General features: G+C 30.2%; 1 protein-coding gene across 1 annotated transcript in view; it reads left to right on the forward strand.

The window, feature by feature from the left end:
- Positions 1-15,577, forward strand: part of LOC106644195 (regulator of G protein signaling 7) — a 750,859-nt gene that overhangs the window by 309,605 nt on the left and 425,677 nt on the right. Inside the window, exon 10 of the mRNA XM_089597569.1 lies at positions 4,680-4,868. Coding sequence (XP_089453695.1) covers positions 4,680-4,868 — 189 coding nt within the window. The remainder of the gene's footprint in view (positions 1-4,679; positions 4,869-15,577) is intronic.

Below are 15,577 nucleotides of genomic sequence, written 5' to 3' on the forward strand. Positions count from 1 at the left end.
TTTAAAAAAACAAAATTATTTAAAGAAGGTATCGTGATCAGATCACCTTCTGAAAAATATACAGTCACGTACCTAAAAAGTAAAGCTAGATGGGTGAAAAATAATGATAAAACGTAATTTCTAGAATAAAGTTACTATCGAGATGCACACATACCTAAGTTTTCCCTTACATTACAACATAATTTTAGTTTACCGTTTTTCAAAAAGCTCTGTACAAAATAACGATAAAAATTTTTGTTTTTAAGCGAGAGTTAGGCAGAAAAAAAGTAATTTCCATATAGTTGCAAAAACAAGATAATGACCAAGGTAAACAAATGGAGTACTTTTGGTTAACATCACATTGTAACCTGAATTTACTGTATTCCTAATATGTCTTCTATCATGACAGTTAGATAATTAAAAACAAATCGCAGTATTTCTTTGCTATTTAAACGAGAACACTTTCATGCAAAGATTGTCCTCAAACCGATAAATAAAGGTTACATTACAACTAATTAAAGAATAAAAGCTATTATAATTATTTACAGTGTAAAACATTAAGGCCCAAGGGATATTTTATAAGTGTACGGTGTGTATAGGCTTCACAGTTTAAGAATTAATAAAGTTAATAAATATTTTTAAAATGCATTATAAAGTAAGTAAAAAAATACTTTATAAAAATGAGAGAATAGTTTTAAAAAAATTTAATCAATGCAATTAAAAATTTTTTTTTGTTTTTCCTTCGCAGGTTCTGGGTATACTAAATAATTCAAAGGCTAAAATTACATGTACAAATTTTTCTGCTTAGTTATTTTTCTTTTCTATTCGCTGTGTGAAGTAATCTAGAAAAGCGTCACCTAAACGACAAGAAAAGATGATACTAGATATCACAAATCCAAAGCTTCTTATGTGCTGCAAACTTTGTTAAAAGTTTCTTATAGTTTCCGAGAAATTTTAATATTTAAAGTATAAATTTTAAGTTTTAAGAATTTAAATTATTAGTTCTATAGAGAAAATAATTTTCTGTAAGTGTATTCATTAATTTTTTTTTAACTGTAAAATAATAGTAGTTACATGAAGGAATAGCATTGGCTCAGTAGTAAACGTGCTTGTAACTGATAAAACGTCATTCTAGGAGTTGTGGGTTTGATTCCCAGTAAGTGCAAATTGTTTGAAAAAATGTCATCGCCAGAAAAACTTTCTATCTAACCTTGGCTGTTTCAGGGCTGGTTTTACCGTAAATTTTTTCTCAGAGTAACTCCGGGATTTTTTCCTTACCCTATATATCTTTGGACCTCGATAAAAAAGAAACAGTATTTGGGCTACAGGTAGGAATTAGCGGATCCAATGCACCAGGAAGGGATCGCCGGTCTTACTGGTAAAGAGTGGTCCCTTAAACATGGGGCTTCTCTGGGACGATAATTAGCCTGGATCTGATGCTTCGGCAGAGAGCCATGGCTTAACCGGCGAGGAGTGAGTGTCCTGAATTATGGAGTCTTCTCCAGGAAAAGGGTAAACAGTGGCGAGTGAACCAAACATATAGCATGGGTGTGATGTCAATGAAGGGATTGGTAAATAGGTGCGGCAATGTACCCTCACATATTGGTGGTGAGTGGATAGCCCCGGTAACTAGGCCAATAAGTGTCTACAGTAACCCGGTAAAAGAATACTTTTTATTTGTTGAAAACAAATATTTAACACTAAAAATTAATACTTTAAGTACCAAAAATGCATTGAAACTGCAAAAAATAATGACCAAAGTTTGTAGCCCGTTACAAGCTATGTTATTGTATTATCCAGCATCACCTCTTCTTTCCATAAAGGTAAAGTTGTGTTAGATTTAAGCACATAGCAAATAATCTTAGACTTAACCTCAAATAACATCTTATAAGGTGTCATTTTTTCGTAACATTTTGATTCTAATACTTTCAACTTGAAAGATTTTCTTGTTAGGTTAAATTGCATTGATCTTTACAACACTTTTTGTAATAATAGTAAAAAATGTCTGATGAACAACATTTTTTGCTAAATCTTAGCTTTTTATATAATTTGTTAACCGAATTCCTAATTTTTTGAGTTTTACAACAGTTTTAAGGTTAGATTGTATCAGTTTGAGATTCCTCGTAATTTTCTTCTACTTAACGTGATTAGAGATTTAAAGATCAACAAAAAATTTTCAACTACCGTCTTTCCTTTGTGAGATATTAAGTTACTGACACTCAAAACTAGGAATGTTGGATTTTAAGGTTATATTAAACGGCATGTGTGTTTGCATACGTTATATTTACAGTAAATTATATACGACATACAAAATTTATTGTGATTACTCACTCATTTTTATGATTTAAGAAAAAAGTTATCGTATTCATATACTTTTTACATTATCCTTAAGTTAAGATTTGACAGTTTAAGATACTACATATATTATTTTTTTTTTAAAGAAACTTCTATAGCCACATATTGGAAATTGGGTTATAAGTAAAACCAGCTGATGCAACGAAAAATTGTCCATCTGGTTCTTAGTAGCGTGGGGAGAGCAGGGCGCGGGGCACGGGCACGGGAGTAGCGCGCATGCGCATCAGAGTAAATTTATGGTGGGGAGACAGAAAGACAGAAAAAAAGAGAAAAAAAGCAAGTGCACGCGTCTACAGAAATATGTGTATATTTATTTAGAAACCAATGTATTATGTAGCAGAAAGATGTATGTACGTACGCGTGCATGCACGTAAAAACTCTCTTTGTATAAGAGACTTGTGAAGCTTGTCCCTGTGAATATTAAATATTATTGTTTTGCAATAACTCGAGGCTTCAACGATTCTTCTTTACTTGCGGATTTATTCTCTACTTAAAGTTCCATTTGCGGATCAATAGTTTGTGAGATATTTGAAAAACAAAAAGTCGAAAAAGAAAGTCACCGCACTGAAATGTATAAGCCTTAGTTTTAAGTACTAATTAAGATTCAAATTTAATTCTACCAGTACGATTCAATTTCTTTTTACTTGCAGATAATAATGGTGCATAAATTATTGACATTAAATGTCACAAAGTTTGTAAAAAAATATTTAATTATTATGTTTGTAGATGTAGTGCAGAAATAAGTAATAAACTTAAGTTTTTTCCTTCAATTTTTTTTAATTCATTGGGAAAGCAGTAGATTTGGAAGTACAGTATTTATAGGATATTTTTTAATTTAATTTAAAAAAATGAAATCATGAAAGTAAAAACACGTTATATCGAAAGTACCTGGTTAAATCATAGCTCATTTCACCGTAAATAAAACTACATTAAATGAATGCAAATAAGATCAACAGAAATGGTAATAATTAACTGTAAAAATAAAAAGTTTAAAGCAGCTCTTGAAAAAATTTATACGTTGTACTCGAGAATGAAAAATTATTCCTTGTTTTGTTCGTAATAAATCCAATGGCTTTGGAATCCAAGTATTTTTAAAGTATTTTTCAATTTAACTGGTGTTGAAAAATATGCATTCAAACGTAAAAATACGTGAGTTTGAAAATACCTAAAACGATCATAGCTTTTGTCATTAAAAACTTAATGGTCAGCCCCTAACAACTGTAATTATTATAGCGTGACTACTTATAAAATAAATTAAGTTAATGAAAGTGGTCTACTTATCAGGTTCCTTTCTTAATACATACTATTTTAATTACAAAATTTCTTAAAAGTGTACCTAACACCATACGATCTCCAAAATACCGAGTTGAAGAACTCACGAGTTGGATGTTTCACTTTCACCAGGGGCTCCGAGACCCACAACATGTTTGTTTACTTTCCATTATCTAATTATCAAGCTGCAACAAGAATTTTTCAGCTAAACCATTTTTAGTGTGTCATACAAAGAGTTTCTGATATCAAAAACAAAAATGTGGTACCTTATGGTTACGTTGCTTGTTACTTAGTTAAATACTCCGTAATCATAGTAAATTATGTTTAAAAAACAATTTTCTTGCTATACCTGATTTTTTGAAATTCTTTGACCAGGTTTCTCATTTTTTATGTAGTTTCTTAATAATTTATAGATCAGTACTTTTAATAGTAGTTTTACTTTTTTATTATCAAAACTTCAAGGTTCAACAAAAATCTTTCAGCTACTATTTTTCGTTGGTGAAATATTAGGTTTGCCACACTTAAAACACAAATCCACCCACTACGCGTTGTCTACTAAAACTTGCATATAACACGACAGCGCTGCTTGATCAAGGCTGTGCTTACCGTACTTTATAGTCGTTTAAAATTTTAGCACTACAAATAAAACCTTAGTTCATTAGATTCTTTGGACCGTATGAAATTTTCTTTGACTTCAGACCAATATGGATTCTGAAAATTCTAGAAATAACCTAGTTTTAAAAGATTTACTTACTTTCCAAATAAATCATTATTTTAATTAGGAGCTCAATTTGATATTACAATAGTGTTGAACAAACTAAGAAATTAAATAACACAAGATTTTTTACTGTATAAAGTGCATTTAAAAAACAAAAGAAATTTTAATCTGGAGAGCCCTATAATTAAAAAATGATGTATAGTAGTATAATATGTGACCACAAGCTACTTTGACAATGATTATACAATATAAGACATAAAAAATCTGTGGAGATATTTAAATTAAGATTTATGTTGAAAATGTTGTTATAAGCATAGAAGCTACTGTTTCATTGTAAGGAATCGCATTGTTTCAGGTAAAGATAGCAAAGGATCGCAAAAAAAGTGACAAAATCGTATGTGACTCACAGGAGAGGGCATTTTGGCGAGTATGTCGACCACCACCAAACTGCCCCAATAGCTTTGACGTACTATCTCTGCCATCAAGAGCTTGGTTGACGAGGCCACCACCTCGCAAACGCACTCTTGCAGATGTAAAACGTGAGGTCAGTGAAATATATTATGAGGAACCATCTCTTATACCCATGTTATTTATTGCTTGCTAGCCATGGAATTACGTTAAATTCTTTTAAGCTTAATAGCTTATTTAGTGTGACTATAGGAACAATATAACTTTGATTATCTTAATTAAATGGCCCATGTAATATGTGTACAGTTTACAATTAATTATACCTGTAAAGTGGAAATAAGGCATTTTAAGATTCATTGACTTGTGTTCTACGTTTGTTAAGTTACATCAGTTATTTTGTCGCAAACTTCATGATTAATTCTACTATGCTTAATGTACAATTAAAACGTTTTTAGCCTCTAGCTTTTCACTAAAGAGTGTAATTCTATTCTAATTTATTCATTGGAGGTGTCGTTACGTTAATGTCTTACATAAACAGTTTATTTTTCTCTGTCAAATGCTCGCGTGTGGCACTTACAAAAGTATGAGATTTTAATGTCAAACTGTCAGATTTATTATAAACTCATGATAGATTAGTTCAGATATAAGGATAAAAACCTTTTTCGGAGCTTATGATGTACAACCTAGTTAAAGTATTTTTGGGGCACAGAAACTTAACAATGTTAGCTCATATTGATTTTCCACACACTCTGCCATCAAAGGAAAAATTCGGCCCTACAATATTATTTAGTATACATCTGCTCTTACTCTCACTTCTGCAAGGTAATACAAGGTAATGTTCTATGGACATTCCTAGATTCTTCAGCAAAAAAGTAAATGTGCTCATATGAAATGTCAAAACATCATGTATCTTGGGAAGTAGTCGCTCTTTGACGATAATATTTTATGTAAAATGAAGCTAGTATTGATAAAATTTTACATTCTGAAACATTTTTGGTTATGTATTCTTAACAAAATGTAAGAAATAAAAATATGCGTATCCTTACTTGAAAACAACTTCCTAATAACTGAATTATTCTTTTCCAATTTTTCTTGATTTTTCGTATGATTTTTGTTCCTGTAATCAAATGTACAATTTTTGAGTTTGAGTTGATCACCATATTTTTTTAAAATTATTATATAGGGTAAGGAGATTTCGATATATTTTTCAATTTGTTTTGGAAACAAGGTATGTTTGAGCAGAAATTAAAACAAAAAGTAAAAGAATAAAAGCGATTTTCACAAGTGTTCACAGGTTTCCCAGTAATTTAACATACTTAAACGTACCATAAAGGTAAATTCATCATGAAAATCTTGAACATACTTTTCCTTGTTTGAACCAGAGTCACAATTATTTGTAAAATAAAAAAAAAACAGCCATTTACTCACATGCAGTTTGGTTTTGCTAAATCATGCTTTTTACCAATCTGCAGTAACACTTAGTATTGTTTTTTGACTCAATGAGTCTTAACGTTTTCAACATAGTATACAAAACTGTTTGTAATTTTTTCTTCAGAAATCCATCACTCATAAGAGTTTGAAAAAAAAAAAAAAGTTTTGGTCTAACAAAATTTTTTTTAGTGTTTTCAGATGATTTTATTTAAAAAGATTTAATGTAATTTTTGTAATCTTTTTAGACTTTTAACAATTAGTTCTTGAAACTTGACAATACACTGACAACACTGAAAAAAAAATGCTACAATTCTCAATTACGTCCGTCCCACATAGCATGGTATGTTTCTAAATCATTTGACAAACGATTCGTGAGAAACGTATACATGTTTCAACTAATATCTCTGAAAAGTTTCTGCAATCGCTTAGAAACCTTAAGATGTTTGCTCGAAAACTAATACAAAATATCTTCTAAACGTTTCCTAAACGCTTCTAAAACAAATCTGAAGTTAGTGCAAATTTCAACAAAAATAATTGTTTTTATCAAATAACTGTTGTAATCGCTAACCACGAAAACTACTCAACAGATCTGGCTAAAATTTTCCATACTGATTCTTGACACATCCTCGATTTTTTAGTATAATTTTTGTCTGGAAAAAATTAATAACAATACCAATAAATAAGCTCAAAATTTTTCAAAAATACGATAGCTATTTACAATAGTTCAGTAGAATCTGCTAGGCGGCATGGACATAAAATCGAAGCTACCTGCAATATAATTAAATTACTGTAGTTATCATGGGCTTGAGTGTCTCAGCAATTTCTACTGTCATCCACCAGCAGTACATCAAGAATGTATTTGTTCGTTGTTAAGCTGAGTATCCTGGCTACCGACGACACTCTTCTGCAATGGGCAAGCGACATACGTCCTACGTCTAATCCCAATAGCATACCTATAGAGAAGGTATTCACCAGGCCCACTTTTCTGACTAACGATAAGTGGTTGGATATCTGGGGAATATTTACTACCAGTTCGTGGCAAGGATTCGTGAACTAGAAGACCATATAAAGCCAACCACTAGAAGACTAAGTCAGTCATTTACTGGCAGACGTCACGAGTGGAGTTGTTCGTCACAAGGCTGGGAACTTTGGTGACCAACGACCCTATACCAACCTCTTAACTCTAAGCATTAAACCAGGAATCACTGATGCCCTCAGAGGTCTGTGCTAGGCAAACCTCACAGCTTTAAAAAAAAGCTTTAACAAAAGAGACAGTCTCCTATGGGCAAGCATCATAAACCAATCTCCCACGTTAAATCACCAGAACGACCGAGCTCTGCAAAAAAAGGTGCCTTTGACACCAACATCTCCGGCGTGACATCAGGTGACGTTTTTAAAGATCCCAAGAGTTCTACAACTAACTCTAATGCTTTAGACATTGTAGTTCTCCTCACGAACAGTCTAATGCTACATCAGCAGGCCAGAGAAGATCACCCTGAGGAATCACGTTTGCTGGAAACTTTAGTCAAGAAAGAGTTTGGCTCAGTGGTCCTTGTTAGGGCTATCAGACGTTAAACTACCTTGCCAACAAATAGTTGACAAAAAACAGCCTTTAGGGCTCACAAAAGTTTTAACTATGCCTATATATAGTCACAAGAGAGCGAATGGGATAGAAAACTTTAAATGCTTCAAATGTTTAAGATTGTTGGCGTCAAAAAACTGACGCAGAACATTCATTGAGGTTGAAACAGCAGCGTCAAGTTTGATAAATATAGAATCCATTACGCAAGAGATCATATTTACATTATTACGATGACAGTAATAATTTAAATCTTTTAGATTTTAAAATAGGTAGAATAATGTGTATTTTTATTTATTGTGGAAATAAAAAAAATTTAGAGATTTAGCTCTTGGACTTTGTTGCTTTTATAACAAGTTTGTAAAATTAAAAAAAATGATTTTTTAATTATATTTTTTTTGTCAGTTTTAAGTGTTCATAGTCTTAACGAATAGTCCTTTTCATTTATTATAACGTGATAAAGTACCAATCAATGGCTCTTCTTTTATGGCGTAAGGAATGCACGGTACTTCTCAGCATAATAATATTTTTTTTACTTTTTACAGCCTAATATTTAACAAAATAAACTACATGGACTCCAAATGAATACGCTTTCAATAAGAAGATTATTGTTTTAAGAAGTGTCAGGAATGGATGTCAAGTTTTTAACTCAAAACGTTTTACATTACGTGTCAACACACTTCGGTGTTCTATTAAGTAAATCTTGAGCGAAATGGGGGGGGGGGTTCGTTAAAACATAAATTCATAATCAAATCACAGTAGTAGTAAAATTAAAATAAAGTTGAAAAAAAAGATTTTTTTAAATAGCTGAACCTGGGAAGAAAGAACGATAGAAAGTGACTATTTGAATATTTAACTTTGGATTTGTAATCAGTGATCACAAGAACCACGGAAATGATATGCATACAGTATACGTCACAACACTTGCAATACTTGGTATCTTTAGATGCTCAATAAAGAGTTAAAGAGGTGAGATTCAGAAATTTTAGATCGAATTCGTAATCTGCGACCTCAAAAAGCCCCAAGTAAAAAATTTCAAAGCAATTGATGAACTTTTTGAATTTTCACCACTTTTTTTTGCAATTGGAACCATAAGGTACCTTTACTTTACAGAACTTAAGGTTAAATGGAAGCTGACAAAGTACTTTAAGTTGCACTTTACAGTTGACTTAAAAATTCGGACAATAGTCAGGTACTGCTGTCTTTTAACACAACTTATTACTGTATAATACTGGCAACAATTTTTGAGAGTGTGTCACAAATACTTTCTCTCTGTTCTACACATTCCATGTAATTCTCCATCTTATTTTTAGCTAATTGATCTAGCCAGTTCATCATTCCCACAAAAAAATTGCTTCGCAAAATTAGCAAAGGCAAGAGTAAAAGCCTTCTTGTTCCTTTTGTGCACCCACCTCGCATGGCTTCTATTGTTTTGGCAGGTAGTTGGTATCCAGACGTTAGTCAAGTTGTGTTGTCATTGTACTTGTTTATGTATTTGTTACTGATGTTATTTGAAAGGCAGTAAATTAACTGATAATAGTGTAAATCAAAACAGCCATACATATTAATAAAATAAACCATCACATACTGTTAAATCATAACTTGTTGTCACTGCATTTTGTTGTTTGTTTTAAATTATCCACGCTTAATAATACCACATCTCAAAAACCTTATCTTTATAAGAAAGATCTAGATGCTACTAACATTTATGTTTTGCTAATCTTCGGTAAAAGTGCATATCTGGTTAAATTTTAGCTGGTGATGGTCAATGAGAAAATTTCAAACTTGGGTTTTTGCTTAAATATTTGATTCAAGCTTAGCTGACGTTTATCCAAACTTCGCAACACAAAAGGCCAAAGTTTTAAGATACGAGTCCACTTAACCACATGCATATGATAAGATAGTAATTATCACGATACCAATTGCCCTTATATCCCATCGATACTGTTGTTTACTGTACTACTTAACTCACTTGAAACTTATTGAAAAAGGTCTCGAGTAAGGAGCATTAGTAGAACTACTCAAACATAACGTCTTTTTACTTTGAATTGAAGAGTATAACAACTAGCAGTGGAATAGTAATTCTAGTGATAGATAATAAAAGTCTCAGTATCGGTGCGGTATGTAAGAGATTCGTATCATGGTATAAACAACCTCGTAATGGCCATATAGTTCAGCATGCTTGTATTTTAAATGGAATTTCTATGACTAAGGTTTAGTCCCATCAGTTACAAGGCTGAAAGACAGTTGCTAGATTCTTCTCCCTTCACTTTGTCTCTCGTGACGTACTTCTAGTCCCCGCTACACCACATAACGCCACCGCACCACACCACACATATTGAATTTTGTGAATTTTATTTCTTTTTCTCTTTCAAGTGTTTTTCAAGAAAAAAAAAAAAAAACCGTTTCCAAAGAGATTGAAACTCTCGATCTTAAGCTCTCTAGTCATGGCCCTTACCCACTCTGCTCTGAGCGGTTCCAATATAGGAATTTAATTTCTGCATCTTGTTGTATGGCTCGTAACTCATTCAAGTGTAAATTTGTTTGTACTGTATATTCATGTGTTTGGGTTAATTATAAATGAAATTTATAAATAAACTTCAATAAGCTAACTTTCATTATATACATGTATATACATATGATGAACTTACTTTTTCACTTAAAGGTTTTTTTTTAACTAACAAATGAGTATATTTAAGCTGTGCAGCTTTTCTATGCATTATTAAATACTTATTCCTGTATAATAAATTTGTTACTTCTACAGTAAGTGAATAATTATCCATACAATTTATTACTTTTTTTTTAAGAATAAAAAAAGATTTTTGTACTTAACAAATACAATAGTTAATTTTTATTGTTTTTATTCTTTCACAATTTTTTTACTTCTGATAAAAGTGATTTTTTGACTTAAGGACGTTTCTTACATAGTTAGTGGAGACAAAACTTAGAGAAGCGAGAGGGACGCTATAATGTGCGCAGTAAAGCAAGCAACCGTTTTTCTTACGTGGATCAACTCACATACAAATGATTTAAGGCATACTTGCTTCCCTCATTCTAAATCTATATAAAAACCAACTAGTGAATCTATTTAAAAATTTGGTAGGTTTATCTAAAAATAATTTTTTGTATTTAAAAGCTTGGGAGATTCCTAAAGATTATATTAATGCCATGCTACGTGCTTTTTTCATAAGCTTGCATGTTAAATTGGGATTTTTTAGAATTAAACATATATATAAACTAATAAGACATTTAAACAAGCTGCAACATTTGTAGGTATTTCTTGTGCTATTTCAAAAATACGTATGACATTTGAGTAGTATCTGTCAAAAAAACCTTCATGCGATGAACGTCCCGAAGGGAAATTCACTGGCATGCAATACTACCCTATTAAAAAAAAGCGATACTGCAGGATAGTTTTTCCTAATTTTCTAGATACAATTATTATATGAGTATTAAATATGGACAAAAAAAAAGTGTGAGAGCGTATGTGATAAATGTGAGCTTGACATTACAGATGTAATTAGTGTAGGCAGTAGAAAGTTGTTTTAGAATCATCGAAAGATTCTATGAAAGTAAAGCCTTGTACTAGACCACCTATATATTATTTTTATTGTTTTGTGCCATAATATATCATTCATAATAGTAAGCTTATTAAATATTAATTAAAAACATTTTTAATTAACGTCAGTATCTCATTACCACCATACTTATTTCCACGACAATTGCACCACCTTGATACACAATATTGCTTCATAGAAGGTACATTTATACTTATCATCAAATTGTTTGCCATATAATTTTATAGAAGTATAACTTTATACTTGGGGACTTAAGTACCCACTGTCAACCAGTTTTGTTGTGGCATCTGAATAAAAGGTAGTATACTGCTTAAGCCCAAAATCGAATCCTTGCCTAAAAATTAGCATTCAATTCCTTTTTTTAATATTTTGCCTATGCAAAAAAATAAGAACTTTATTGTTCTATTTATTCACTTTAACATTCTATGTATTCATAGGCAAGTAGGTAGTGTAACTTTCCCTTAACTATTTCTTAAAAATTAATTCGATAAAGGTCTTCGAAGCGAAAACATTAAAAAGCATGATTTGTTTTAATGTCTTTATTATTTCGTTTAAAACTACATAATCTTACTATGAAGGTCATCAAATCAGAACTTCACAATAGAATAAGCATTAAACCATGAATTTTCCGATATCTTGCCAGTACAAAGAGATAAAGATAAAAATTTTTTTCTCATTTTTTCCAAATCCAATTTACAAATCTAAAAAGCCTCAAAAAAAGGGCCTAATTATCGAGACCAAATCTTTCAAACCATATACATTTTGTTAACGTGTACAGTTTAAAGTTGATTGCTACTAATCTCTTTGTTATTTTACATAAAATTATAAAAATTTTCTAAGAAGGTAATGACGTCCAAATCCAACTTAAACATTAGCAGTCAACAAGAAATTTTTGTATATCCGTCTAGCAAAAAAATATTGAAAGTTTTTTTTCTTGATTCAATTCGTTCATGTGAAGAACGTTCAAAAAAACCTAGTGATTGAAATCTCACATCCAAAATTGTATTTACCTTGGCAACGTAAACATGCAAGTATATTCGTTTTTTTAATCTTATTTTTACTTTGTATAACATCATGAAAATATACTGAGATGGTCATGCCAGCAGAATCTACCAAAAAAAAAAAAAAAAAAAAACAATAAATTATAAGCTCTTGAATATCTTGCCTACACAAAAAAAAGTAGGATTAAGTGTTTTCCTTTTTATCCATATAGTTCACTCAAATCAACAAAAAGTTAAACAACTTCGAAAAATCTAAACTTTGTTTAATAAAATTTTATTTGTTATTCTGTAACTCATTTTCTGAAAAGCAAAAAAACCCTTCGCTCGAGATTTAAACAAGTAATCTTCTGCGCATCACCTACTATGTTATAAGTGGTCCCAATATTAAAAATTTGATCACTTCTTGGTATAATGTAGTTCTTAACTTAATTTAAATTTATATCTTTATGTAATGTTTATTGGCTTGTTTAGTTAGTTAATAATTATAATAGTTGAAAAGTTATTTATTTTATAAACTAATTTTTTTTGAAAACAACTTTTCTCTAAACTTAGAAGATAGTTTATTCTAACAGCAGCTTTCTTATTATTAATTAATATTCATTAATTTTTTAATAATTTGTTCATTTTACAGTAAAGGCATGACTTTCTTGACAATTTTCTCATTTTCTTCAGAACCTTCAAAAAGTTTTTAAGCAGTTTTATGTAACATAGAATTCTATTGTCTTTAGGTACGCACGACGTTAATAGTTGAAGAACACATATCAATTTCTTTATTTATTTAAAATTAGAGAAGAGTGCGTCGCGTATGTAAGATCTCCATCCTTGCCGGTTCCAAACAGAGAGAGCAAGCTTCCTTCAGAATCCTATCTGTTTATCCCTCTTCACTCTCCTACTACAGTAGGCCCAAGAAAAAGGGGTCGTGCATACGTGTAGCTATGATTCCGTATGTAACGTTTACATTTTAAAATGTTTATCTTATAATGGTTTTTCCAGCAAGAGTCAATAGTAACTATTATAATAAATAGTCATGCTTCAAACTACCAAGTTTGTATTTTAATATTATTAGTCTATAATAACATTAATTGACTTTTACTGCGTTTGATTTTTTCACTATTTTTTTCATTCGTAATAACGGTAACATTTTGACTTAAAGATGTTTATATTAGTGAGCAGGATAAAGGATAAGACAGGTTAGAGAACCGCAAATTTGCAGCAATGCTGGTAATCACTTTTTTTATATGAATTTAATCTAATATACGCTTGTGTGCATAATTTCCCTCTCTTATTTTGTTTTATAAGAAAAAACAACTTGCGGATCCATTGAAAAATTGAATCAGATGAATTAAGAGTATTCTAAAAATATATTGTATGAAATATGAATTAGGAATTTGTGTGTGACCATATGTAACAGATGAGAGCGTGGCATTAGGCACATCTAATTGGTACATCTTGCCATATCTTTAATTGAATTTTTCTTATTGATGTAGTAAAATGTTTGTAATTGTACGTTTATCAAATATTTAAATACTCATGGAAATCACATGTTGTTGATGTTCACATACTTCTTCTAAAAATAACTGCATAACCTTCGTACATAACATTGTTTTCTATAAGGTTTATTTATATTCATATACTGTCTGCTACAGAATTTTATAAGAGGAGAACTTCATACTTTGGTATTTGAGTTAGGTAAAGGTTAATTCAATGTAACAGTTTTCAGCAGTCAACTTTTCGACTGATTCTTTGAGACAGAAAATAAAATATTGAACATACATTTTTTTAAATTTCAAGCTAGTGTCATATAAAATTTAAAGCACAAAAAAAGTGTGTTCATCATTTGTCAAAATTAGGATGAAAAACTTTTTCTAAATTGCTTCAGATAGCAGTAATAAAAGACATTGATTTTAGCATAAATCTGTATTGTAACATAAAAGTACCAAAAGTATAACAAATCATGATTACAGACTAATAATAAGAATGTAAAACGATTTAACTTTTCAATGAAGTAGTTGGTTAACACATATTCGTTTTAATCTACCCAAAGCATACAAAATTACAAAGTAAGAATTATAAAATAACTAATTTTTTTCTCCTTTACTTTTTTTACTCAACTAAATCCCGCATCCTCATATCTTATAGCTCTTTTTGAAAGTTTTCTAAGACTTCATTTAGTTTTTTAGTATTTTAGTATTTTTTTTTTTGTTTTCTTTATTTCCAGTTGTTAATCATTTAAAAATTTTTTTTTCTTTGTCTGGACTATTATTAGGAATTTATTTTTTTTTTCTCTCTTACTATTTTTTGATCAAAAGTCTTTTTTTTAATTACTTACTACGAAAGCTCTTGAAATATCATCTTAATTCTTCTTGTTTTAATGTTTACTGTTAAAGTTAAGGATGGTGGAAATTTATTTTATACGTTCTGATATAATTAATTTACCTCAAACAAAATAAACAATTCAAATACATACTGTGCTATAAAATTAAAATAAGATAAATTATAAATAGCACTAACACGAAGCTGTAGATGGTTGTTCTTGATTTGTATTACTAGGGCGGTTTTTTTCAAAATCATTGACATCATTAGTAGCTTTTATACATACATAAATGTTAAATATCATCACATATTGTTATTTCAAGTAAAAAAATTTATTCATAAGAAATCCTAAATTAACCTTCTAAATAATATGAATTATAGGTTTCGACTAAGACCTGTAATAAATGAATATTGTATTAAATTGCTGACAGTATAACTACTCAGCAGTTTTTAAGGACTAACTCTGATTACTTATATTTTTTTACTATTAGCATTCATACTTATTGTCATTATCACAATGTATTTGAGGTAAATTGTCTGCCCCTAACTCTTTTTTTTTCTATCTCCCTTGGATATATTCCTTACAGAATAATCGATTACTTTAATTTGTTCTAAGCATCATATTTAGTTATTAATAATATTTTGAATAACAGAGAACTAAAACGTTTATCTTTCAGTATTATCAAACTGATTATAAATGTCTTTCAAAGCTTAAATGGTAATAACTTTTTGCTTACTACTATAGTTGACATAATTAATGTAAACATTACCAGGTACGTTTACATCTTTGTGTTTTGAATTTAAATAAAAAAGCTTTTATCTGTTATATCTGATCCTCAGTGGCAACAAGCAGTTAAAAAAAAAACGGACTGATAGAAGTGTCAAGTAATAAGTTGTTTCATCAAAAAAAAAAAAAAATAATCAAAATTAAAAAATTAGGAAA

This window comes from Copidosoma floridanum, unplaced genomic scaffold (assembly GCF_036245765.1).
Source record: "Copidosoma floridanum isolate Cflo_tuat_1 unplaced genomic scaffold, Cflo_Japanese_pri ptg000034l, whole genome shotgun sequence".
In the NCBI taxonomy this organism is placed as follows: Eukaryota; Metazoa; Arthropoda; class Insecta; order Hymenoptera; family Encyrtidae; genus Copidosoma; species Copidosoma floridanum.